The 24,022-nt window shown below is 38.3% G+C and overlaps 5 protein-coding genes across 6 annotated transcripts; 4 read left to right on the forward strand and 1 right to left on the reverse strand.

Annotated features, from left to right (window-relative positions):
- Positions 1-6,345: 6,345 nt before the first annotated feature.
- LOC117780687 (synaptic vesicle 2-related protein) lies at positions 6,346-22,579 on the reverse strand. The gene is made up of 4 exons (XM_034617318.1): positions 22,441-22,579; positions 8,756-9,268; positions 8,032-8,685; positions 6,346-6,907 (listed from the first exon to the last, which is right to left on the reverse strand). The coding sequence occupies exons 1-4, from the start codon at positions 22,481-22,483 to the stop codon at positions 6,531-6,533; spliced, it is 1,587 nt and encodes a 528-aa protein (XP_034473209.1). The 5' UTR covers positions 22,484-22,579; the 3' UTR covers positions 6,346-6,530.
- On the forward strand, positions 9,435-18,866 carry LOC117780777. Its single transcript, XM_034617431.1, has 2 exons — positions 9,435-9,719; positions 18,843-18,866. Exon 1 carries the CDS (start codon positions 9,439-9,441, stop codon positions 9,697-9,699), a length of 261 nt encoding a protein of 86 aa, XP_034473322.1. The 5' UTR covers positions 9,435-9,438; the 3' UTR covers positions 9,700-9,719; positions 18,843-18,866.
- On the forward strand, positions 11,733-12,008 carry LOC117780784. Its single transcript, XM_034617443.1, has one exon. The coding sequence runs from the start codon at positions 11,746-11,748 to the stop codon at positions 11,980-11,982; it is 237 nt and encodes a 78-aa protein (XP_034473334.1). The 5' UTR covers positions 11,733-11,745; the 3' UTR covers positions 11,983-12,008.
- On the forward strand, positions 12,557-12,970 carry LOC117784192. Its single transcript, XM_034621858.1, has one exon. The coding sequence runs from the start codon at positions 12,557-12,559 to the stop codon at positions 12,926-12,928; it is 372 nt and encodes a 123-aa protein (XP_034477749.1). The 3' UTR covers positions 12,929-12,970.
- Positions 16,606-21,898, forward strand: LOC117780705. 2 transcript variants are annotated; one of them, XM_034617345.1, is made up of 3 exons: positions 16,606-16,854; positions 18,843-19,721; positions 19,753-21,898. In XM_034617345.1, the coding sequence occupies exons 1-2, from the start codon at positions 16,629-16,631 to the stop codon at positions 19,709-19,711; spliced, it is 1,095 nt and encodes a 364-aa protein (XP_034473236.1). In that variant the 5' UTR covers positions 16,606-16,628; the 3' UTR covers positions 19,712-19,721; positions 19,753-21,898. The 2 variants fall into 2 exon arrangements, with proteins under 2 accessions (XP_034473236.1, XP_034473229.1); XM_034617338.1 differs by having other exon boundaries at positions 16,614-16,854; positions 18,843-19,717; positions 19,750-21,898.
- Positions 22,580-24,022: the final 1,443 nt, after the last annotated feature.

Here is a 24,022-nt window from a genome sequence, read left to right on the forward strand (position 1 = left end):
TTAGAACTCGAACACTCGTAGTTAGTTGGAACACACAGACTCCAATTAGCACTTGTTGCTTCTCAGTTGGGCTGATTAGATGGACAAATACAACAGAATCATTTGACAATTGGGCGCCAGAAATGGTAATAGGAACGTCTGAAGCTCCTGCAGGATCATTTTATTGACAGCGCTGTCGACGCCAACACGCACTTGAACTTGAATTTTAAGCCATTGGCAGCGACTGAGCTTTGCATTTGGCTAATTTGTTGTTGTTGTGTTCACAGAGTTGCCAATCGTCTATTAAAATATGCGATTAATCGCATAGCGATTTAGATTTTATTAAACTTTTTTTATATGCCTACATTTAGTTTAACTAAGTCTTAATATTTAATTATCATAATAACGATAAATCGTATTGTTTCATGAGTTGTTACTTATATTATAATTTTCGATTTATTAAAATTATCTACCTTCGTACCCGGACAGAACCCTTTCGAAAATGCTTCGAAAAATAAATATTTTTATAAACTGCATACTTTATTTTATAGTACTATCTATAAATTATTTTAGATTAATTTTAAAACAGTATTTAATTTTGGCTAAGTTTTCCCATGATTTTTAATGGTGACTGTAAATCCTATAAAAGTTTAAACATTAACAATTACATACATACATAAGTACTAAGCTCATATTAATTCATAATTTAAAATGCATTTTATTAAGATTTTTTTAGATAAGAAGTGATACACGGAACAGGCTTAATATTATTGATCATTATTTTTCAAAAGTTATAAGTTTTATTATAAAATAATTTACTAGGCTTAAGAAATCTTAAAAATTTGGAAAGCAATTAATTGAAAAAAAATTATAATATAACATTGAAAGTCTGCTCTGTGCTTTCAAAAATTAGAAGTTTTGCAACCTTTATAAAACGAGGTAATTTTCATCTGATTTAAATCAGAGGAAGTGGCAACCCTGCTGTCACCAATTTTAAATGTATGTGTGTGAGTGTGTGTGTGTGTAGTGGACTTAAAGTTGCTGTTGCTCCGCTTGTGCTTTTCTCCTCATTTGTTGTTGGTGACTGCATTGACCGATGCAGTCTCTGCTGCTGCTGCTGCTGCTGCTGTTGTGGTGACTGCTACTTCAGTCTCTCGGTCGCTCTCTCTCTCTCTCTCTCTCTCTCGGTGTCTCAGCCTCTGATGCTGTCTGTCTCGCTTTTGCACACTCACACTGGCAACTGGGCGCATTTCAACGGTAAACATCATGAATGCATTTGGAAAGTGGCTCGTGGTGTTTGCATTTTGCATTTCTTCGCATTCTTTTATGTTTATGTGTAGCTGTTGCTGTGGCTTTTGCTTTGCCTGCAACTGGCAACTGGCAACCATCGCACAATTGTGCCAGCAACAACAACAACAACGACGATGATGCCGAAGACGGCGTTTTCATTTCTCAGAATTGATTGGCCGTCGCGGCGGCTGCTGCAGTCGCGTTCGCATACTCCGCACGCCAGCTTTTATTTTTTGCTGCATTTTTCTTTCAGCCGTTGCCGCTGTTGCTGCCTCTGCCTCTGCCGCTGCCTCTGTCGCTGCCAGGCACCTGTCGTTGTTGCTGTTTTGCCGTTTTGCTGCAGACGCTGCTGAGACGCCTGTTTGCCAGTTGTGTACTTTTGTTTGTGTGCGTGTGCGTGTGTGTGTGCGAGTCTATCTGTGCCTTTGCCTTTACAATTCTGATTAAATAACGTTTGACTTGGCGGGCGTCGACGCCGCCGTCGTCGTCGTCGTCTGCGTTTTCATCTCTGTAAGCGTCGCGTCGTCATCACTTACCTTGTTTATGCGACACACATACAAGCTTACATGCATATCACGATATTCCCATATCCCTGCACAAGTATACATATGCCCGTTATGAACTGCGTGTGAGCAACTGCCATTTAAAATTTTCACATTCGTTAAATTAAGCTTCATAGGTGGCAATACTTGTTGTCATGACACATATTTTTTATGCAAATTGTGTAATTCCCCTATATTTATAATAAAGCTACATTTGGCGAAAATAGTAAAAACGCTATGGTTAAGTCTACGACTATTTACGACTGTATAAGATACAATTTATAATTAGAATTTAGAATTTATTATTTTTAATCATTAATGGTATACTTATGCACATGCACGTATTTAGGCACTTGGGGCTCCTTTAAAAAATAATTTTTATTTGTTTTGGTAATAATATACATGTATTATAAAAGGGATACTAAAGTGTCCTGCTACATTACTAGGCAACTAATTTAATCAAAAGTTAAAAAATAAACGGTCATAACTTCCGTTATATTAAATTTTATTAAAATAGTCCTTTTTTAATTAAAAACTGTTGGTATGCTTAAGATTATATACGACTAGTAAAGGTGTTAGAAATGTTTACAAATTTTAAAACACGCATCAGGATAATACGTCCACCAACTTTGGAGCGTCTAGCTCTTTTAGTGTTACAGCTAGTCGCTTTTATTAAATAGTGGGGCGGCTTTGGAAAAATACTTGAATTAACTTTATCCTCATAAAGTTCAGTGATGTCAGCGTGTCAAATTTGGTTGCTCTAGCTCTTAAATCAAAATTTAGTCAGATGTATAGTTCTAAGAAGTTTTACTGTCGAATTTTGAAGTAATTATAAAATGGGGGCTATTATTGAGTTTGACATTTTTATCCATACATTTAATATCAAAATATCTTTCAGTTTCGTGTCTGGGAGCCTAACTAAACACTGAAAGAACTTACCTTACACTTTATTTCCAAATGCTTGCGAAACTGTATTCAGTATAATGTTTTTGGTTTGTTTACAAAGCTTGACTTTCATATATTAGTGTGTTATGCGATACGTATAAACGGAAAATCCGGTCGCTTCATTAGCTGTAGATGACGAGGTGGATAACTGTGGCAGCAAGGCAACAATGTTGCCACTACAGCATTGACCAGTCGTCGTAGTCGTCATCATAATCTGTACATATATCTGACTGACCGTCTGAGTATCCGAGTATCTGAGTACAAGTATTTATTTGTGCTTCTCGAGTTTGATTCTGTGCTCATTCTCATTCCCATTCTACGCATGCGCAGTCCACTTTTTGAATTTGGCATCATGAGCAACAGTTGCTGCTGTCGTGCTGTTGTTGCTGTTGTTGTCGCTCTTTCATTTCTTGCTTGTTTCAGTTGGCGTGTAAATCTATTAACGTCGCCTGGTTCTATGACTGGCATCGCAATGTCGACCAGCACACTTTGGCATTGGCTTCTTCAGCAACTCTTGTCATCATTGTAATTCCTCAAAGCACCTGTCGCCTGTTGCTCCTGGACATTGCCGTTGTCGCTGCCGTTGCTGTTGCTATTGCTGTTGCTGTTGCCATCGTTGTTACCATTGCCATTGCCATTGCAGTTGCCGTCGCCTCGTGCCAATTTGCCTAAGTCGACTATTTAACTATTTTTGCCGTTTGCTTATCCAGAAGATGCTGCTCCATTTGGATGTGCGACTTTTATCTCTGATTTTATTTCACGGCACGTCGCAGTTGTCACTGTTGCTATTGTTGTTGTTGCTGTTGTTCGGTTGGCAGTCAATCAACGTACATAGTTAAGCGTCACTTGTATCTCCCCATTTATTTACCTATTGTAGGGTCTGTAAAAACACATACATACACACCCAAAAGTACCGCTAATTTGAGGCCATTTTCGGGTCAACATACTCGTACTTCAAAGTTCGAATCCAAGCAATGTCCAATGATTGATGAACGACAGTTGTTGCCACTTAATTGACGCGACATTAGCTGAAGCTGTTGCCCACATTGAGGCTGCCGCTTGCCACCACAACAAAACACATCACATCACATCAGCCATGCCACGCCCGTGAAAGTAATCATTGACCCACTGGTGACAAGGTTCAACCCACAGATGCAGTGAATCAAGCATAGATTAGATACAAATTCATATGTACAGCTTAAAAAACTTAAAATTGGAAAAGAAAACGTACAGTTAAGTTTTTTTATTAACATTTCTTGCTTCGTCTAACAAATGTATTTATGAATGTATTCTAGATATATATCTAAGCAGTTTTAACAGCATATAGTTTTCTGGATAACTTTGATATCTGAATAAACTAGCAGTATAGCTTAACTTAAACTTTCTTAAACAAAGACTATATTTATAATTTTTATACCCTATGCCGAGGGTATTATAACTTTGTGCAAAGAATCTTACAGACAATAACTGATGTGGTAAGCCTCCAAAGTTGTATACAGTTTGTTAAAAAACTATTTTTGACAAAAAAAAGAATTAGCGTAAATTTTTTCTTATAAAATAAAAATGGATCCTAACGGAACTTTTTTATAACTTGTTTTAAGAACCCAAGCAACTTTAATATAATCTGAAGCAAAATAAAATATGAAAGTTTTTTAATTTGTCTTTATATGATTGTTTCTATATGAACAAACAGATCTTAAAGACATTTAGATCTAGAAGCACCAAAAATTTAACCCTATATGTGCGAATCAAAGATTAGTAAGAAGTTCTTAAAATTGCCTTTTAATCACATTTATAAAGAAGCCTAAGAAAGAGGAGCAAAAATTTACTTTTACAACTTTTTTCAAAATTTAGGTGAGTCGACAAATCGCTTCTTCGACTTTTAATTCAATGCACAGTTTTGAGAATAAAATAGAATACATATATCAGATATAAGATGTCAATTATTAAAACATAGTATCAAAGAGGATTGAAGATTCATACCTTATAATTTCAACATCCCTTGATGATGTTAATGTAATTTAAAGTTAAGATATTCTTGGCCATACATACTTTCTTTAAGAATTTTGGATTGACCGTTAAATGTACTATAACTGGAACTAATGAAACTCGTACAATATGGAACTGTATTGATCCATATGCGAGCCGGAAGAACCGCTCGGTCGGTGGGTGTGGGCTAATTTACTTTGATTGGTAGTCGCTTACATACTAGAAATAGTGTCGCCAAGTTGCGGATGGGAGGAAGATGGGGGATGTGTGTGGCAAACGGGACTGTCTAATGGAACTGGCACTGCACTGACACTGAGACTGAGACTGAGACTAAGACTGGACAGTGGTGCTAGCAATGGGACTGGCAGTTGTTATGTGGTTATCTGTCTATGCCATATAAGTCGACAAATGCGCAGTTAGGCAAGTCTATGGTCAATGCCTGGGCCATGGCCAATAGCTCTTGCCAGATACTCGTAGTTGATGCCTGAAGGCAGTCAGTCTGTGACAACGTGTGTGTTACGTACTCGTATTTATGATTGGCAGCTCTAACTCTGTCTCTGTCTCTGTCTCTAACTCTGTAGCTGCATCTAACTTTAACTCTAACTGTGGCGGCGGATCAGACTCTGTAGACTCTATAGACGGCTCAAACTATTGCCAGCCGGCGGAGCAAACACCGTTCACTGAATAAATAAAAAGCGTACTCGTACTTACGATTGCAGATGCAGACGGCACTTGGAATGCGTTTAGTGGCGACTCAAGACCATCCTCTATTCCCTCCTACTCCTCCTCCTCCTCCCTTCTCCCTCATCCCCTTCATCTCCTCCTCTGCCCCCGAGAGGCATTGCCAAGAATGTTAATGCAGCCACAACTGCTATCGGCAAACGACAACATTGACAACAACAACAACGACAACAACAACAACAACGACAACAACAACTGTAGAAATGAGCACAAACATTTACTTAATCCATTTCCAATGCAATTGCTCTTGTTCCCGTACACGTTCCGTACCCGTAACCGTTCCCATTTCTTTTCCCATTCCCGATCCCATTTCTATTCCCATTCCCGTTCCCATTCACGTTCCCGTTCTATCCAGAAGTAATCTAGTTGTTTTTGCTATACTTTTTGCAGATGCTTCATAAGAAGTTTAACACAATTATATACAGCAAAACAAGCAAAAATGTTACCAAATCCAGAGCAAGGTCGCAATACTTAAGCTTAAATATTATCTGAGAGTTTTCCATTTTATGAATGACTTTTTAGATCCTTTACTCAAATAGTAAAGATGGTGTGATATTCAAAAATTTAAATTAGTTTAGATAAGTATAATTTATAATAAAAATCGCTTATAAATGAAATATTAATAAGTATTAATTTAAATTTTTGTTATAATTTTTTTTAATCAAAGTTTAATTCGTACTTAATTCCAAGAACGTAGACAGGGGATGACAAAAATCGGTTGATATAAATTCATTTTAAATATTAACAAAATTATTAATTAATATATGTTAAAAATTGTTTTAATGTATTATATGCACTTTAATTTAATTAAAAAATACATTTAATTTAATTCAATAATTTTGAATTTTTAATTGCAACCACTGTTGGTTTCTAGGGCATCAAATAAAAATTGTAAAGAGATTTGGCATTAAAATAATTAATTTTTCTAGAGATTTGTGTGTAAAAAAAAAAATAAATCACACAAACGCCCTTGCTTAATTCAATACTTATGGTTACTAATTAACAAAAAAAAATATTATTCAATAAGCAATAATTTTAGACAGTTTACTTAGAATTAATTTGAGTCGTAGATGAAGTTGGCGATGTGTTTTTGGACCTGGCTCGATCTGGCAAAAAGTATGACATGCAGGTGAGCAGTACCACTACGCCAAGTAGTGTCCAGAAGGTGACTTCACAGCTATTGAACAGCAATCGACCCATCAGATTGCTGCCCACAACGGCGCCCAGGCGACCTATCATCATGATAAAGCACATGCCCATCGCATTGATCTGTGTCGGATAAAATTCCATTGCCATGGTGCTCACCAGTCCGCCACAATTGCCAACAGCCATCACCAAGGTCAAGGCGATAACCAGCGGTGCAAACTGAGTTACATAGTGTAACAACACCAGGCAGATCAATGTCAACATCATCCATCCAACTGCAAAGATACCAAGACAAATTAGCTAAAGGACACTTTTAAGCAATCCTAATTACTATAACTTAACATATTCTACACTGAAAATCTGATCTGCATATTAAACTCTAATTCTTGAAAAGAAAATAATATAAAAACAAAGTCTGATCTGCATATTAAATACTAATTCTTAAAAAGAAAATAATATAAAAACAGCCTGAAGTTGCTTTAGCTATACCATTGTATTCTAGAATTTGTTCAATAATAAATAATATTCACATTAAACAAATTAAGTGTGGCCAATGATCATCACTTAGAAGCTTTACAAAATATAAGGTATTCCATTTATATACAGGGCTTCCACAGAAAACGAAACCAACCGAAGCTCTCCCGAAAAATGTGTGAAGCTTTGAGAGATTTTTTGGTTGGTTTCGTTTTCGATAAACTGTTGTCAATGATCAAGAACTCTAAAGTATTCCAATAAACTGATCATCTAAAACCTAACTAAAAATTATAATTATATAATTATTATAATTATTTTTATTTAATTATTTAATCAATTTTTTTTCGTTATTTTTTGATAAATAATATAAAATAGTTTTGATTTTCCTAATTTTTGTTATCCTAATTTTAGTCTTCCTAATTTTTAATTCTTAATAGCCGTATTCCTATTTTGGTATCCCAATTAAAGATTTTTAATTTTAGATTCCTAATTTTAATTTAATAATTTTTTCTTTCGAATTTGCGTATTCTGAGTAATATTTTACGACATTTGTATAGTGAATTATTGTGCAGTTAGTTAGTTTTATCGTTAGTTAGGACTTAATCTTTCGATCGGCATATAACTCGATCTGATCGGACAGTCGTAGCAAATTTTCAATATTAGCTATATTGCTAGTCGCCTTTTGCACCCTTAGTGCTGCTTTCGTCACTAGCGCGAACTGCCGTCCGCAGTGATAATTTCGTTTACTCTGTTTGATGTGAAAAATTTTTTTCAACATTCATTTATATTTTTATACGCGTTACTTGTCTAAATTTTTAAAGCAATATAAGCTCCTAAAAGTATATAACAGGTATTTCTTTAGTCGAACTCCCGACTATAGTCTTTTTAACTAGTTTCCTAAGAATTATTATCAACTTTGACTCACTCAGCAGATTCCGTTTGCCAAGCAGATCGATGGTATAGGCGAATATAAGATAAATGATCGTGAAGGCGCCGCCAATGGTGATCATCACCTGGTAGGTGCTGATATCGGGTGATACAATGCAGGCACCATCTTCAGGCACATTCTGGGGTGAACTGTAGCCCTGCAGTACAGTACAGAGTAGCGAACCCTGTGCGCTCTCCTTGCCCAGTTCATTGAGTATGGTTGGGAACCACATGAAGATACCCTGGGCAATTCCATAGATCATGAACTGTATGAGGCAGATGTTCAGTGTTTGCAGAACCCGCGACCTGAAGAAAAGTGGAACCGTCTGCTGCCAGATGAGACGCACTGCATCGCAGAAGCCGTGCACACTGGACAGACTGGCACCGCCGCTCTGTTGGGCCAAACGCTCCACTGGATAATCGGAGCTAGATCGTCCCGAGTTCTGTGCATAAATGTTTCGCAGTGTTTCCAGAGCCTCTTCGACTTGGCCCTGCACTAGCTGATACTTTGGTGTCTCCGGCAGCATATAGAGACCGCACAATGCTAGGAGCGTAATGGATACATCCGCAATTAGGAAGATACGCCAAGAGCTTATAGCCATCCCGAAAAGCGATGCGTCGAACTGCAGAGGGAGGATGCCAATGGCCACAGCTGTCAATAGAAGTATGTTAAATGGAATAAGACTAAAGGAATTCTCAGGTTGATTGGTGTGGTCACTTACCTGGAGCATACATCATGGCAATGCACATAAAGCAGGAGAGCAGGGTTACATGTCGTACCCTCGACTTGTTACCATGGAACTCGCCGCACAGACTAAAGACGCACGCCTGACCGCCCGAGATGAAAAAGCCGGTGAGGAAGCGACATACGATCAACATCCAGATGTTAACTGAAAATGCTGAGACAATGGAGCTGATGGCACTGAACATCATCGCATAACGCAATGTGGCGACACGTCCCCAGGTGTCAGCTAGAAAGCCCATCGCATGGGAGCTGAGCACGACTCCAAGGAAACCAGCGGATGCAAGCATTCCCTGCTGCTCGATCGTTGACTGGAGATCACATTTGACCAATGGCATTATCAGGCTAACGCCCATAATCTCAACCATGACGGCCATGAAGCAGAGTCCACAGATGAGCAACAGCTTAAGGTGAAACCTGCCGACACCTGTCAGTGTGATTGCCTCCTCGAAGCTGTATTCCCTCTGAGCGGGCTTGCATTTTTCCACGGTGCCTGCAAAAATCAGTGAGCGCATATGAGAAGGAAGGTAAATGCAATCGCCGTCAATCAAAGTCAATCAAGATGTCAGCTTAAATTAAATTCAGTTCTCATTTGCATAATTGGAACCGCCATAAGAACAGCACTGCCATCGCCAACCGTCCGGACTCTGGAGTGCATTCGCGATGGCGACATCAGCAAAGACCCCGGAACTATTGGCGGACGATGTTCAACTGCCCAAGGAGCAGCCACCCTCCGAGTTCTTTGAGTCGAAAACTTTTCGTCTGATCTCAATTTTTATCTATTTGAGCGGCATCAGTGGCCTGGGCATGGCCCTGGCCTTCTACTATCTCATCTTCTTTGACTCTCGCATGCCGGACATACATCTCAAGTTTCCTGTCTCAATCGGCGGTCACCCGGTGCAGAAAGTGCACGAGTACCAGTGAAGAACCGCTGGCACAGTCAGGTGAGTCAATACAAACACCCGGCCTCCAAAACCCAGCCATAAACCTACGCCAAACATACGAGCTCATGTCTAATTGGATTTGCCAATGGCTCATTGGCGTCAACAACAATTGGTACTGCTCGACTATCGTCGACCCTACAACTAATGTAAGGAAAAGTCGTGTAAATACTTTTCTATCAGCTTATCTTAGCCAACCAAGTAGAAACCTTAAATCCAATCGCGCAAGGTTTCATTCAAGGAGCAGGCGAAGAGTTATTTTTAGTGTTAAGGATAAGATCTACCAGACTGAGGGAATGAAGTAGAAAAAATATTTAACAGGTTGTATGAAGGACTAATTCAACGTTTTCGTGATCTCCTGACGAAAAGTCTTTCCCAGTTTGTCTTTACCAACCAGCTAATTGGACTTAGAACAAGGACTTAGGGTAAGGACTTAGAATAAGAAGAGGCGGATATTCCATCCTAGTGTACGGAATAAATCTACCGAGTTGAGGACATAATAAAGTGAAAAAAAAATAACAGATTGTATGAACAACTAGTTCATCGCTTATGTTAAGTCATTTACCCCTAAAGTCAACCACGAGCTTTTGGGATAAAAGTCATTTCTGGTATGATAATCTACAAGAACATAAAACTTAGTTTTCAATTCAACCAAACTAAGTCAATAATTACAGTTAGGGTATCCACTTTTCCTATCAGCTGCTTAGAAATCTTATAAAAGTAACATATTCCGACAGCAAATTAGTGTCTAAAGGATCTCTCAGGAACAAGCCTGCAAACCACCAAAATTTTGGTAAAGGTTCGGTTCGATGGTTTGAAGCATAGAGCAAGACTGAGGCTTGGTTCGCAAACCGGCTTATGTACCCTTTACACCCAAGGTTGGGGTTCCAACATTGGTTCAATTTTATGCAAAAAAAAAATATTTTTATTGTATATGGTTTTTTTTTGATTTTTTTAACGTAAAATCTAATTTCATAATTGTTTAAATTATTATCAAGATGACTTATTATTATATGATTTTTATGTTATAATATAATTTAAGTGAACTTGTTTTGTTTCCGAACGATTGAATTCACTTCACTTCTCGATAAGCACTAAAACTCCAAGAATAGTTTCGATTGTAGATCATTTAGTTATGCAAATGAACTATGATGAAGAAACTCCAGTGAGTTTTCGATGTTTTCATGGATATTGATTTAATCAACTGGATAGATTCACTTTCGCAAATATCGGGCTTTCGATATTTCGATGTATTTTTACATCACTTATAAAAAGTATGGAATTATTTTTTTTTCGAACCGAACTTTTTATGTAAAGAAGTGGTTCGGTTCAGGTTTGGGCTCTCGGAGTATATAATATATTAGTTTCGGTTCAAAATCCGGTTCGGATTGCTTAAAAACCCGAACCGAACCGGTTCAGCGCGGTTCGGTTCAGAACCGGCTTGCAGCCTTGTTCAGGATCTTGTCTTGGGCGGAATAAACCCTTCTTGGAACTATTATAGGGTGCAGTCACTGCATATGAAGCAGAGAAGAACAAACGAACGAACCAAATCAAACCAGGTCAAGTGGCTAAAGAAGTGCGCACGTGATGTGGGCAAGCCAAAGGGTTGAGGGATGATTGTAAAGCGTAGGCTGAAAGACTAGGCGACTAAAGAGACATTAGGGGGATGGGATGGTCGAATCTTATTAACGTCGCGACGCGGCCAAGACGCTGTCGGAGCACGCCTCACTTGAACGCGGCCTGAACGAACCTCGATACCGCTCGACCAGAAGCAACAGCAACAATACCAAGAACAACAATGCAGAAACCGCAAAACAAATCAGCATAGAGAAATAAATAAATACGAGAAATGTGACTGGGCACCGGGCAATCGACAAAGTCCGCCGCCATTCAGTACGCCACGAGAAACGCAAAGCCGTGGAAGACCGCAGATTTAAACGGTTTCTATTTTTTGTCAATTTTTTGCTGTGCCAAGTGTTCGGTTAGTTACAAGGAATACGATAGTCGCGTCTTTGTTCAATCTACAGCCATGTCAGTCACTATGTCCAATCTGGCCGCCGTTGTCAAGGAAGCAAAGGACGAGGAGATTCAAGTGCCCAAGTCCAATGACTTTTTCGAATCCAAGACATTCCGTCTCCTCACACTATTTCTCTATATGGGCGGCGTCAGCGGCATGGGTCTAACTCTGGCCGTATACTATTTATTCATTTGGGACTCTCGCATGCCGCCACTTCCCATCTTCAAGCATACCCATCCAATTGGCTAAGAGAACAAACAAAGTGAGAGATAGAGGACGAACGTTTCATATGCCATCAGTATCGAAATTATTTGGGTGAGTGTATATTGTTCTAGTGTCTTAGGTCAGGGCTTATTGAGGGCCTACTACGAGTACGTCTATTAACAACTTCTTGCGCTTTCTACCACCTACTGGGATTAATTTGGGGCCTACAAAGCATAATGAAATGCGATGTGAGAGGTGGGTGTCAGTGTCTGTATCTGGATCTGATACTCGTATAATTAGTTGACAGGCACGCACAAAACTAATCCGCTTTTGCACGTTCCACTAAATCGCAGAGCTGGATTGTCCACAAACAATCACTCATACTGCCTACATCCATGGGCAAACCTCCAGTGTCCCCTCCCGCCTGGCTTGCGTCATCCATGGCGACGGCCACGTCGCCATCCGATTTTGATTTTATCGACGTCAGCGTCAATGAAATGAAATCAGTAATCGAAACGCCGCAAAGCAAGCCAGGCCAACTGTCAGGTGGCAAGTGGCAAGTGTCTAGACGCTAGATCCAAGCAGAGATTGCCAAATCCAAAATCTAAACACGCTTACCATGTCAGCGGAGGCAACCTCAGCAGCAGCTGCCGCCAATTTGGCTAAAATAGTTAATCTTATCGGTTCCAATGCTCGGGATGAGGAGCAGCCCACCATCCAATCAGTCAGCTCTAAGAGTGTTCGCCTGGCCAGCAGTGGAACGCCTAGACGCTCTGCTTACTCATATGTGCCCAAATCGCCGCAGCTGGAGGAGATTGTTTTTGCCGAACCGACGTGCTCTGAACGCTTTGCACGTTACTTTGTCATCGTCATCTACCTGTGCGGTCTCTGTTGTCTAGGCTTCTTTTTATCCATCTACCACATATTCTTCTGGGACTCCCGCATGCCACCCGTGTTCAAGGGTCAAAAGAAAACCCCGGCCTTTGGCTAATTTCTTAACCATCTAAGAATCTCAACAGCAGCAATGCTCACTATAAAGGTAAGTAGTGTATCATATTGTTGACCACACAATAGGGTATACTTGATGCCTCTAAAGATGAACAATTTAACCTAATTCTATAAATCTCAAAAGAAGACAAATACCCTGCTACTGGAAAAACCTGAAACACAGTTTGGTTTACAAAAGGTAATTCATTCCATCAACCAGCAAGATTGCACAATTACACAATTTGTGACTTTGGTCAGGATACCTCAAAGAACAACAAAGTTTGTCATGCTAAATTGATCTTTTGTGGTGCAAACTTTGACCCACTTGCAGGTCAAGTTTTCCATTCCGTTCATTATTGCGCGCCTACACCATACCATAGCTTGTATGGTGTGAAAATTTCAGGTTTCTAGCTCTTACTGTTTCGGAGTTGTAGTGGTTGCCAGTCAGTCAGTCAGGACAAAGAGTATTTTGTATTGTTTTGGATGAGCAGTGCAAAGTAGTTAAGCAAGCAGCTTGTGTGTTTCGGGAATACATTCAGATGTACATATAAGCTAAAGGGTATCTTCAAAACATTAAATCTTGAGTGCAAACCAATTAAACGTAATGCAATTTTTGGCAAATATTTTCCCTTGAAATTATCTTTTTACTGCACAACAGACAAAACTGCATTACGTGCAAATGTTTACTTAGGTAGATTTCGATTTCAGGATAACTAATATTTCAGATTGTTTTTGTTGCTATTGTTGTTTTTGTGCCCAAGAAGGCCGTCGAAAGCGGCGTGCCACCTGCGACGGCAACGAAGATTCCTTGAGGGCCATTTTAAAACAATGTTGCATTCGCTACTCGTATACCTGCCCTTAAGGGTTGGGGGTTGGGGTTGGGGTTGAACAAGGGTGCAAGCATTGGAACTGGGCGTGTATGCGTTTGGCCTACATTCAAGCGAGCCAACATGATGAATGTGTGTAGTATGTGTATGTGTGAGTAAAGCTTATACAATAAAATCAATGGCCAACGTTGCAAATCGCTCGGAGTCCAAGCAGATGCCCGTGTACTTTCTCTCTCTTTCTCTGTGCGCCTCTCTCTCAGTCTCTCGTTTAGCTTTCAGTTGCATTCGCTTCGTTGTCCTAGTGACCTAGTTGCAGATTATTAACCTCCAGCCAACAACGACCGAGCGACCAACGACGAGCGATTGCCGAATCGCAACAGAAAACAAGTAAGAGTGTTGCCTTTGATTGAATGCTCGATTAGCAAATACCCTGTGATAAAGCAACACGTAACAGAAAATTAACAGTGCGCTAACAGGATGACAAAAAACTGCATTGAATTTGTGTTATACACATGTCTTTGTTTGGTGTTCGCGTTAAAAACTAAGTATAAGTATAAATATTTTGATAAACAGTCAGTCAAGTAATTTTTGTGGCAAATTCAACATAGTTTGAATTTTTTAAATGATCATACAAACAATTAAAATATTTTCTTTGATTTGTTATTTTATTTCTCAAGTTTATATTTTAAAGTAGGTTCTGATAGTTCAAAAAACAAGTTATGCAAAATAATAACAATAAGCCATTGGGCATAACTAAATAAACAAATAAAAACAAATACACTGTCACTCATTCAAATAGGGAGAATAATTTTAATTTGCTGAAAATGTGGTAGTTGAAAATTTCTTTAATCTAATTAAAAAACACTTAAAAATGCTTATATTTCGACGGCATAAATAATACGTATTAAACAGGGATCGCAAAAAAGACTAATTTTTATGAAATTATTAAATTTAACTCTTATCTTTTATACAAAAATAGTATTAATTAATAATTATTAAGCTTTATTGACAAAATTAAAAAATTGCTTTAATTTTTGATTTCTCTAATAAAAACTGGTAAAAAAAAAAATAAAATAAAGATTTTGGTTTAATTACAAACTATATTTATAATTTTTTTAAATGAAAACAAGAGTTAAAATTAATTTTTAGAATAAAAATAAGTCTAATTGGCGATCCCTGGCTTCAAGTACATAATTTTAAATTCTGTGAAAACAATTAATTGACTAACTGTATGTTAATCAGCAAATTCAGCCGTATGAAAGAATCGAGAAGTCAAACTTTGTGTACCAGTTACATTCAGCAATAAGTATACAGATGGGCATACCCATTCTTCAGACCTTCCTTACAGGGTATACAAAAAAGCAATAAAGCAGCGCATGGTGCTTGCAAGCGAAGGTGCAGGACTCAACGAACAGCGAAAGTTTGCCAAGAAAACAACAACAACAACAGTGAGAGTTACCTGCACTGCCCTCTGGTGTCCTTCGCGACGCCTCCTGCGAAGGTTGCACCTGGGCATGGTCACGCGAAACGAGCATTAGGAATGGAAGATGCAACGACAACGGCAACGGCAACTTTAATGCAAATTGCTACAGTGTTTGGCCATGATTTCCGTACGCGAGCATTTGATTGATGTTGTTTTTATTTCATAAAAGTATTTGTAATATTTGTAGATTATTATTATTATTTTCATCTTATTTGGGGTAAAAATCAGGCGCGCATTTGCAGTCAAAAGAAAAAATGCTGACCGTTGACTCATTACACAGCACATTGCACAGTCAGCTTGGTGGGCGTGGGACAGACGTGGGCGTCGGACTGCCTCGCTCTTGACACATAAAGCAGTGACAGGCCGCAAGACGTGCCGACGTGATGCCCGCTGCCTTTGACTTTGCAGTTGCCTGTTTATTCGGAATGCCAACGGCGCGTGCCAGCTGCAGTTAGAGCAACAACACAACACGCCAACGGACCGCAACCAGCCGCTTATTGACGCTGACGCTGACGCCGACGCAGACGTCGACGCAGCATTGTACAGTCAAAAATTTGTATGTAAATGAAACATGAACAACGGCAGCAGAGAGCGGCAGCTGGCGCGGTGTAAACAGGCATTTTATGAATGAAATTATATGCGAAAATAGCGAAAAGAACAGCAGCGATTAAAGGCTGAGGATCGCAGGGCGACAAGAGCGAGCGAACGAACTAAACACGAAGGCTAAACCAAACGAACGATGACGATGACAATGCCGATGACGATGACGATGCCGATGCAGGAGCCAAAGGCATCGCTAGCAGCAGCAGCAGAGGCAGAGGCAGCGACCGCAGCAGCAGCAGCAGAAAGGCTCTGCTTTTGGTTGAAGCTTTTTGCGTTTGGGGCGTCATTTCGCTTGCATTCGCTCGACGCGTCGGTTGGCAGCGTTTTTTATGCATAGCAGAAGACAGAATCTGCAACTGTGAGCTTTAAAATTTCAACTTTCAACTGTAAACAGTTGAAGAGAACGACGCGTCACAATAACAATAACAATAATAAACAAGCAGCAGCAACAACTACAAGAAACATTGCATTTATGTACATATATGATTACAACAAATTGAAAATACAAATACAAAATAATATTGAGACTAAACGGTGCACTGCCAGAAGCAACAACAAAGCTGAACATATCAAAAAAGGAAAGTGCTAAATACACAAGTCAACAAAGAAGCACAATCAAAAAAAAAAAGAACCTATTGAATCGAATCGAATTGAGTCAAAATCAAAATCGAACATCGCATATTGAGAATCAAAAGCAAACAAAACGGAAGTTTTCAAAAAAATAAAAAAATAAAAACCAATAACAGTAATAACAAATAAGTAGAAGAAATAACAAATAAAAGAAAGCGAAAATGAATTCCAAAGTCAATTCACTGGAGGAGAAAGTGAAACTGCCGCCCACGGAGACAATAAGCCGTTGCTATCAGCCGCAGCAGAGCAATCGTAAGGTCATCCGCATCCTAACGGTAGCCGTCTATGTGCTATGCGTCTCACTGGCGGCCATCATGCTGTCACTATATTATATATTCATATGGGATCCAACCATACGACCCTTTGTTACCAAGGCCAATCAGTGCGGTAAGTAAGCCAAAACAAAAACTCACTCTCGCGCATCGTCGCCTCGGCCAAGAGTCGCTTGGGTTGATTTCCGTCTGTTGTCCGTCACTTTTTTACGGGCCGCATTCATTCCGTAACTGGCGTAACTAACGCAATGACTCCTCCAATCCAATCAAAGTTTGGGAGTGGAAGTGGGAGTGGCAGTGGCAGTGGCAGTGGAGGGGAAGTGCGGCATTTGTACTATGTGTGGTGGAATGTGGTCAACAACTGGGCCCATTAGGGGCCGGACTCGGACCGACAAGTCAAATTGGGGCAAACAGACTACCATGAACTAGGCTACTGTTAAATTGCATTCATTCACCACCCCAGCACCCTTCCATCCAACCCCTCCTACTCCCACCAGGCTTTCCTCAATGGGGCCAACAATAACGGTAACAGCTCGGAACGTGTCGGCTCGGTGTGGTTCAGGGTGGTTGCGTTGGGCGTCCGAGTTTTTTTTCCTTTTCCCTTTTCCTTTTTTTTGTTGTTGTTGCTGTTGTCGTTTTTCAGTTTTGTAAATCAACTCGAAATTAGGTCAATGGGCTATCTCATGCACACACAAGTGCACGCATATATGTATATGTATATGCATGTGTGTGTGTGTGTGCGTGGAATTGTGGTTGTATGATTGTGTGTGTGTAATCTGCTTGCATGGCATTTGCGGTTCAATAAACGCATTGTCACCAACCATGAAATTGGTTCATCAACAAAAAGCTTACCGAATATTCGAATCTTTTTCAATGGATGCTACGAGTACTCATAATGTATGAGTATTTATCCCTATGAATTCATTATGCATAGATCAACTATGATGTTTTTATTTTAAGATCCTTTTGACTTAGTTACAGAGTTAAGGAAACTTGTTTAAATTAATTCAATAATGAACGAACGACTTTTTTTCAGGTACATTTTGAAATTGCATTTAAGTTAAAAAATACTATTATACAAAGCTAAATTAATGAAAACTTTTGGACTTGATAAATCGGAAGTTAATAAGAAGAAGAAATAAGAAGTTAAATTTCGTATATGGGGTCTTAGGCAATGCTGAAAGCAAAACAAACCGATAAATGTGAATGTATTGGAGTACTTTACACTTAGCGATTTGGCGCTTAGGAAAACTTTTCAATTATTTACTGCTGCCGGTTGTGAATTGTTTTTAAATGAATTGAAATTTAGTGTAGCTACTTTGCTATTAACAAATTGAACTATTGCTTATATTTATATATTTATTAGGGTTAACATTTAATATAATATAAATCAAAGAATTAAACCGATACAATTGTCAAAGTCGGCTTAGGTTCCGGTACGTCCCGAAATAATTCTATCCGGTTTCGTCCTTTTGTAGTGGTACAATAAATTTTTATTGAAAAATTTTAATATCTTAAAGTTGTGTTTTGTACGCGTTATGACACAAGATGTTGATTAAAAGTTGAAACATGAGATACAAATATTTTAATTTTTGAAAAACACAGGGGAACCCCTTGGCAGACATTTAAATGACAAAGAAATTAAGATGCTAAGCCATGTTTAGAATGATATTCCGATTAAAAATCGGTACGCCCCGAAAAATTGTTAAATGTTTAAAAAAACAAAGAAAAATGCATTATTTCTCAAGTCGGCTGTTGATGCTGATCAAGGATATAAATATATTACGTGTATATACTATCTATATATATAAAACTCTTTGTCAAACTGACTCACTGACTGACTTATCTATTATATAAATACACTCTTTGGGGTCTGTCACGCCCCCTTAAAATTCCCTTTGTTCTTTATTAAGAACAACGAAAATAGTTTAACAAAAAAAAAAAAAAAAGCATAGCAAAGTTTTTGGAGAAAGTGTGTTTGGTAAATTTTAGAAACTGTCTGATCCCAAGTGTTATTAATAGTGAAGTATTCGGAGATAAAATCTAATTTGCCTTTATTCCGTTTATTTACATGACATTGGATGACGAATGCTTACCAATTAGACAAAATTGTGATACCCGAAAAAATAGCCATACGCCTACTAAACTCATCGGAAGTCACCGCGGAGCAGTTCTATAAGCACATCCTCGATCAGTACCGCATCCTGAACCATCTACAACAGCAGCGACAGCAGTTCCTGCAGAAGCAACACCTACAGCTGCAGCAACTGGAAGCCAGCAATCGTTTCCAGGAGGTATTTGCCACTGCCACCATTATACAGGCACATCCGCATCCACATTCGCGGGATCCGCTCAAGAAATCCCTTGGGCCAACGTCCAGCAACAGCAACAACAACAACAACAGCGATTCTGGGGCATTCCGTCTGGAATCACCCTTGGCGCCATCGAACATAATGGACGTGGCCTCCGAATCATCGGCCCATCACATGCCCATAGTGCTGGATACATCGCCACCAGCGGACATGGGCGGCATGACGCACCTGAAGCGCAAGTCCCACCGTGGTCACTACAAGCATCATCGAGCGCGAGGCGGAGGCAGCCTAAAGAAGGCAAGTTCATCTGGAGGTGCTGAGAGCACTACACCCGCGTCCGCATTTGCCTTGGGGGATCAGCCAACGGCAGCGGCACCACACGGCTATATGGACACGCCTCTAAACCCGGCGGCAGGTACCATCTTGCAACAGCCGTTGCAGCTGTACACCTCGATGCCCATACCTCTCATACTGAGTCCCAGCAATAACGAGAAGCGTCCGGGTCACCATAGCCACAGTCATGTGCATGGCGAGAGGCGTGGTGGCGGTGGCGGTGGTGCACAAGCGCGTCGACGCACCACCACGGCCACAGTGTCCGGCTACGATGCACGAACATACCTCAATCCGTTCCTCACCGGCGAGTTAATCTTTGAGAAGTAAACATCCTCGTCGGCATCAATGTCTTTGAAACACTTTGTTCATTTTTTACAAGAAAACAAACCTTAAATAATTGGCCAAAGATTTGCATGTACAGTAGGTACAATAATTTGAGACATCTGGCAATCCGGAGCCAGATGAGGGAATTGGTTAAGGAACTCAGACTCGGACTCTGTCATATCACACAGACATAGCCACAAACATACATGTATATGCCACTTCAGTACTTAATACTATCCAAAAAATATAAGGACACTCGCACGACACGACGAAAGCATCAGATATCAGATATCAGTTATCATCTCAGATACAAACATATATCAAAAACGAATTCCACTAGCTGAGTGATTCATTCATTCAATGAGTCGACAACTCTTCTCATTATATTTTCTTTTTTTTCGTTTCGAAAGATGAAAATGTTATGCAGTGGAATGATCGTAAGCTCGATCTACCCTAACGATACAATCTATAGGGTATCATTTAGAAACGAAATGAGAATTGTACTCGAAGAATCTATATCTCTGATATACACCTAGTAGGTACAATAAATATTCGATGCAATACAATACACACACACCACAACACCTTCAATACATGTGTTACCAATATATCAGATACTATATAGAGGGGCATTACATACATAGATACATGCATAAACTTGTAGACCTACAGATAAGACACACACACACACCAATACAAACCTAATGGGCAGAGGCACGGCAAGCGCATTACTAATTATTAGATAAATACCATTGCATACGATAGTTAAACGATAGCTAGGTACTTGTATACATTTGTACCTATACGGGACCCACTCCAATAGAGCGTCACTCACTGCGGCAAGCAACAACACCCCACCTAGGACACTGCTTTAAGGCAGCTAGCGAATGCTACACCAACTATAATACAATAAATAATTAGTTAACTTTAGTATATCCAATAATACACAATAATAATTGCAGCCAAAAAAAAAAAAACTCACACAACTTCACGGCATCAGCATCAGCATCAGCATAAAAAATATTTTGAGAGCGGGTTCAGCTTAAAAACTGCATAACATACTATATAGTACATACGTACTAATATGTACACAATTATATATTTACATATATACGAGTATAAATTATTGTTAGATTGATCAGATTGAGTATATATCAGTTACATGGTATTTTGTACATACATAAGCGAAGTGCACGGCACTCGACAACTATATAGAAATATATACTACGTATTCACGTATCCGACTTAGTTGAATTTTTTTCAATATTTGAATACAATAAATAAATGTGATTAAAACAATATTAATATACGATTATGAATGAATCGAAAATCGGTTAAATTTAAATAGATTTTTAAAGTGTTCAAAATAATGTTTGTATAGAAATTTTTGTGACACGACAAACGTAAAAAAATAATACTAAATAATCATCAGATGACATTTCAAATATTAACGATATATTGTTTTGTGTTTTATTAGTCTCAATGTCATCAAATGTGGATACAAATTTGAAAATGCTTTAATTTTAACGTACTTTCAGGTTGTTTTAAGCGTTTATTGGTTAATATCTGTTAAATGCACGAAAATTTTGAGCGTGACACGACACGCATGCATCTCAAATGTGCTTTAATCTTTATTTTTGTCGTATGTTTAGAGAAAGTACTTGAGAATTCTGCAATTGTCGTGATTTTAGTTTAATTATTATTTTTTTTATTGCATGGCAATTGCATGCACATTTCTGTACGCTCAGCGAAAATAGCGATAAAACAGAACTTGATTATATAACTATACTAGATATATATATACATACATATACATATATGAATATATACCCAACATACTGCTGTGGCACACCACTCATTGCATAATGGAACTGCAACCGCATGTGCATTCTCAAAATAAAATTAAATAAAATAAAATAGAGAAATGAAATGTATCTCAACTACACTCCACACATTTTACACTTGACAATTGAATAAACGAATTATAATGGCAGATATATCAATATGTACCACTTAACTATGTATGTATGTATATGGCTTTATGACATAGAATTGAATCCTGTATCTGTACTTGATGGACATATGCATATAACATATACATGAATACCGTGTACTTAGAAAATAATAAACTGAAGTCATTTCGGCAACACAATAATAAAGCGTAGAACATAGTAAACAAACAAAAATTTTACGAACTTTGTTTTCTTTTATCTTGCTAAAAAAAACTATAAAATACCCTGTGTCTTAGTCTGAGGAACCCCAGAAAGTTCTCAAAGATGGCTGGGAATACAGAAATCTAGAGCAAAAACCAGTCTTCAGACTTTAAAGATGACAGACAATATTTAAACTAAATATGAACAATTTTGAATTATATCTATATGTTGTCTGTTGTCGTTAATCAAGAGCTGAATATAAAAATTATTGTATCGCATATTACATAAATTAGTATCACTTTATGAGTAACATTTTGGCATTTTTTATGACTAGATAAAAAAAAAACACAAAATTTCGGATACTAAAGATAAGTCGGCTTAATTGCTCCCTTATAAGTTATAGCACATTTAGACCCAGTTATCACTCAAGCACTTAAGTTCTGCCCCATGTAATACAAACATGGCCATAATTTTAACAGTTCTGCTCCGACTTTCACTTGTTTTTACTTGAAGTTGAACACACGCCAATCGAAGAATATCAATGGATAATTATCAATTATATACTAACGAATAACTCACCGAACTCGCGCTCGCAGTCGATCACATAGCCAGGATTATCCATTTAAGTGTAGCTCAAAAAAACTTTGATCCGAAAAAAAAAGAAATAAGAACTAACACGCACTACAATTAGCTCAGAGATCGGATCAGATCGTATCTTACTGTGGTAACACAGATACTGGAGATACTGATGCGTCTGCTGGCACTGCCGAAATCCAACTGGCAGAATGTATCTTCAAGTAATGCTTATTTGAAAGACCGATTGCAATTGGGTTCTGTAAGACCAGAGATCTACGTGTAGCCAAAAAACACAAGACAAAACATACAATAGTCAAGACTCCTCGACGTTTAAATACCCAGCACTTTGCCTTGACATCATCGAATTGTAGTGAATTCAAAACTGACAATAAAAATATGTGTTACGTCTATAAAAATAACTCTTTAAATACCATTTTTTCGTATATTAAGTGAAGAGATAGGGGTGGAAATATCTTTATCTGTTTACATTGAAAACACTGTTTAAATGGAATATTAAGTAAGTATTTTTTTCAAGGTGGGTAGAGATTGGTTAAATGACTATTATGTTTAATATTATAATATTTTTACTTTGGCAAAAATACCTTAAAAAAATAAATAATTTTCATACTAAAAATTAAATTTTCAACTGATTTTACATACATTTCGGATGTATAAGAATGTTTAAGGCAGTGCCACATTGACAATTTGTGAGTTTGGTGCAGATATTTTAAGAAACTAAAATGTCTCATATTAAAGGCTGATTTTTAATCAACAAACATATAGTAATATCTTCAATATACTCCATTGAGTAAGCCATATTATAATACCGCCCGCAACAGTATACTTGGCTCCTACAAATAGGCAATGATATCATACTTGTGTATATAAGACCCCTCTCGACAGGGTACAGGGTATTCAAATGCGATATCAAGCAACTATCAGCGTGGGTTAACTGCGCTGTAAAACATTAATAACCGCTTAGGTAAACTTAAGAACAGTAACTCTATAAATTAATGCAAGTCAGCTCCAATGGGTTAAAGTACTCTCACTCTTCATAGCATAATCACAGCTGTGGTTGTTGTGATTGTTGTGGTTGCTGGTGGTGCTGCGCGGTAAACGGTCAACAGTTGCCAAGAGTCTTAAAAGATGACAAAAAATAAATAAATGCTTTTATACACTACGTATATATACTATATAAGTACTACAGATTAAGTTCTTAAGTTTCTATATACTTAGCTCTAAGATTCATATTAAAAACTTTAACAACTGCTTGAGGTGTTTTCAAGGACAGCCAGCTCACGATTTAACAACATCTGCATTCACTTTCTAAACAAGGTCATAGGGATTAAACTTGAAATTAGAGGCGTTTATTACACAAGGGAACAAAATTGAACTGTTTGTGTGTTGATTTGAAAAGTATAGAAGTTTTTTTTCTAATTTGGGGTCGCTTATTTCAAATCTGATCTCCATTTTTCTCCATCATCTCTCGTTTTTTAGTTACAGGTACTTATCGAATTTTTGACTTTTTTCCATCAATAAAAGTTTGAAAAAAATCGTAGGTTTATTGTTGACGATTTTTGGATAT

Source organism: Drosophila innubila, chromosome X (genome assembly GCF_004354385.1).
Source record: "Drosophila innubila isolate TH190305 chromosome X, UK_Dinn_1.0, whole genome shotgun sequence".
In the NCBI taxonomy this organism is placed as follows: Eukaryota; Metazoa; Arthropoda; class Insecta; order Diptera; family Drosophilidae; genus Drosophila; species Drosophila innubila.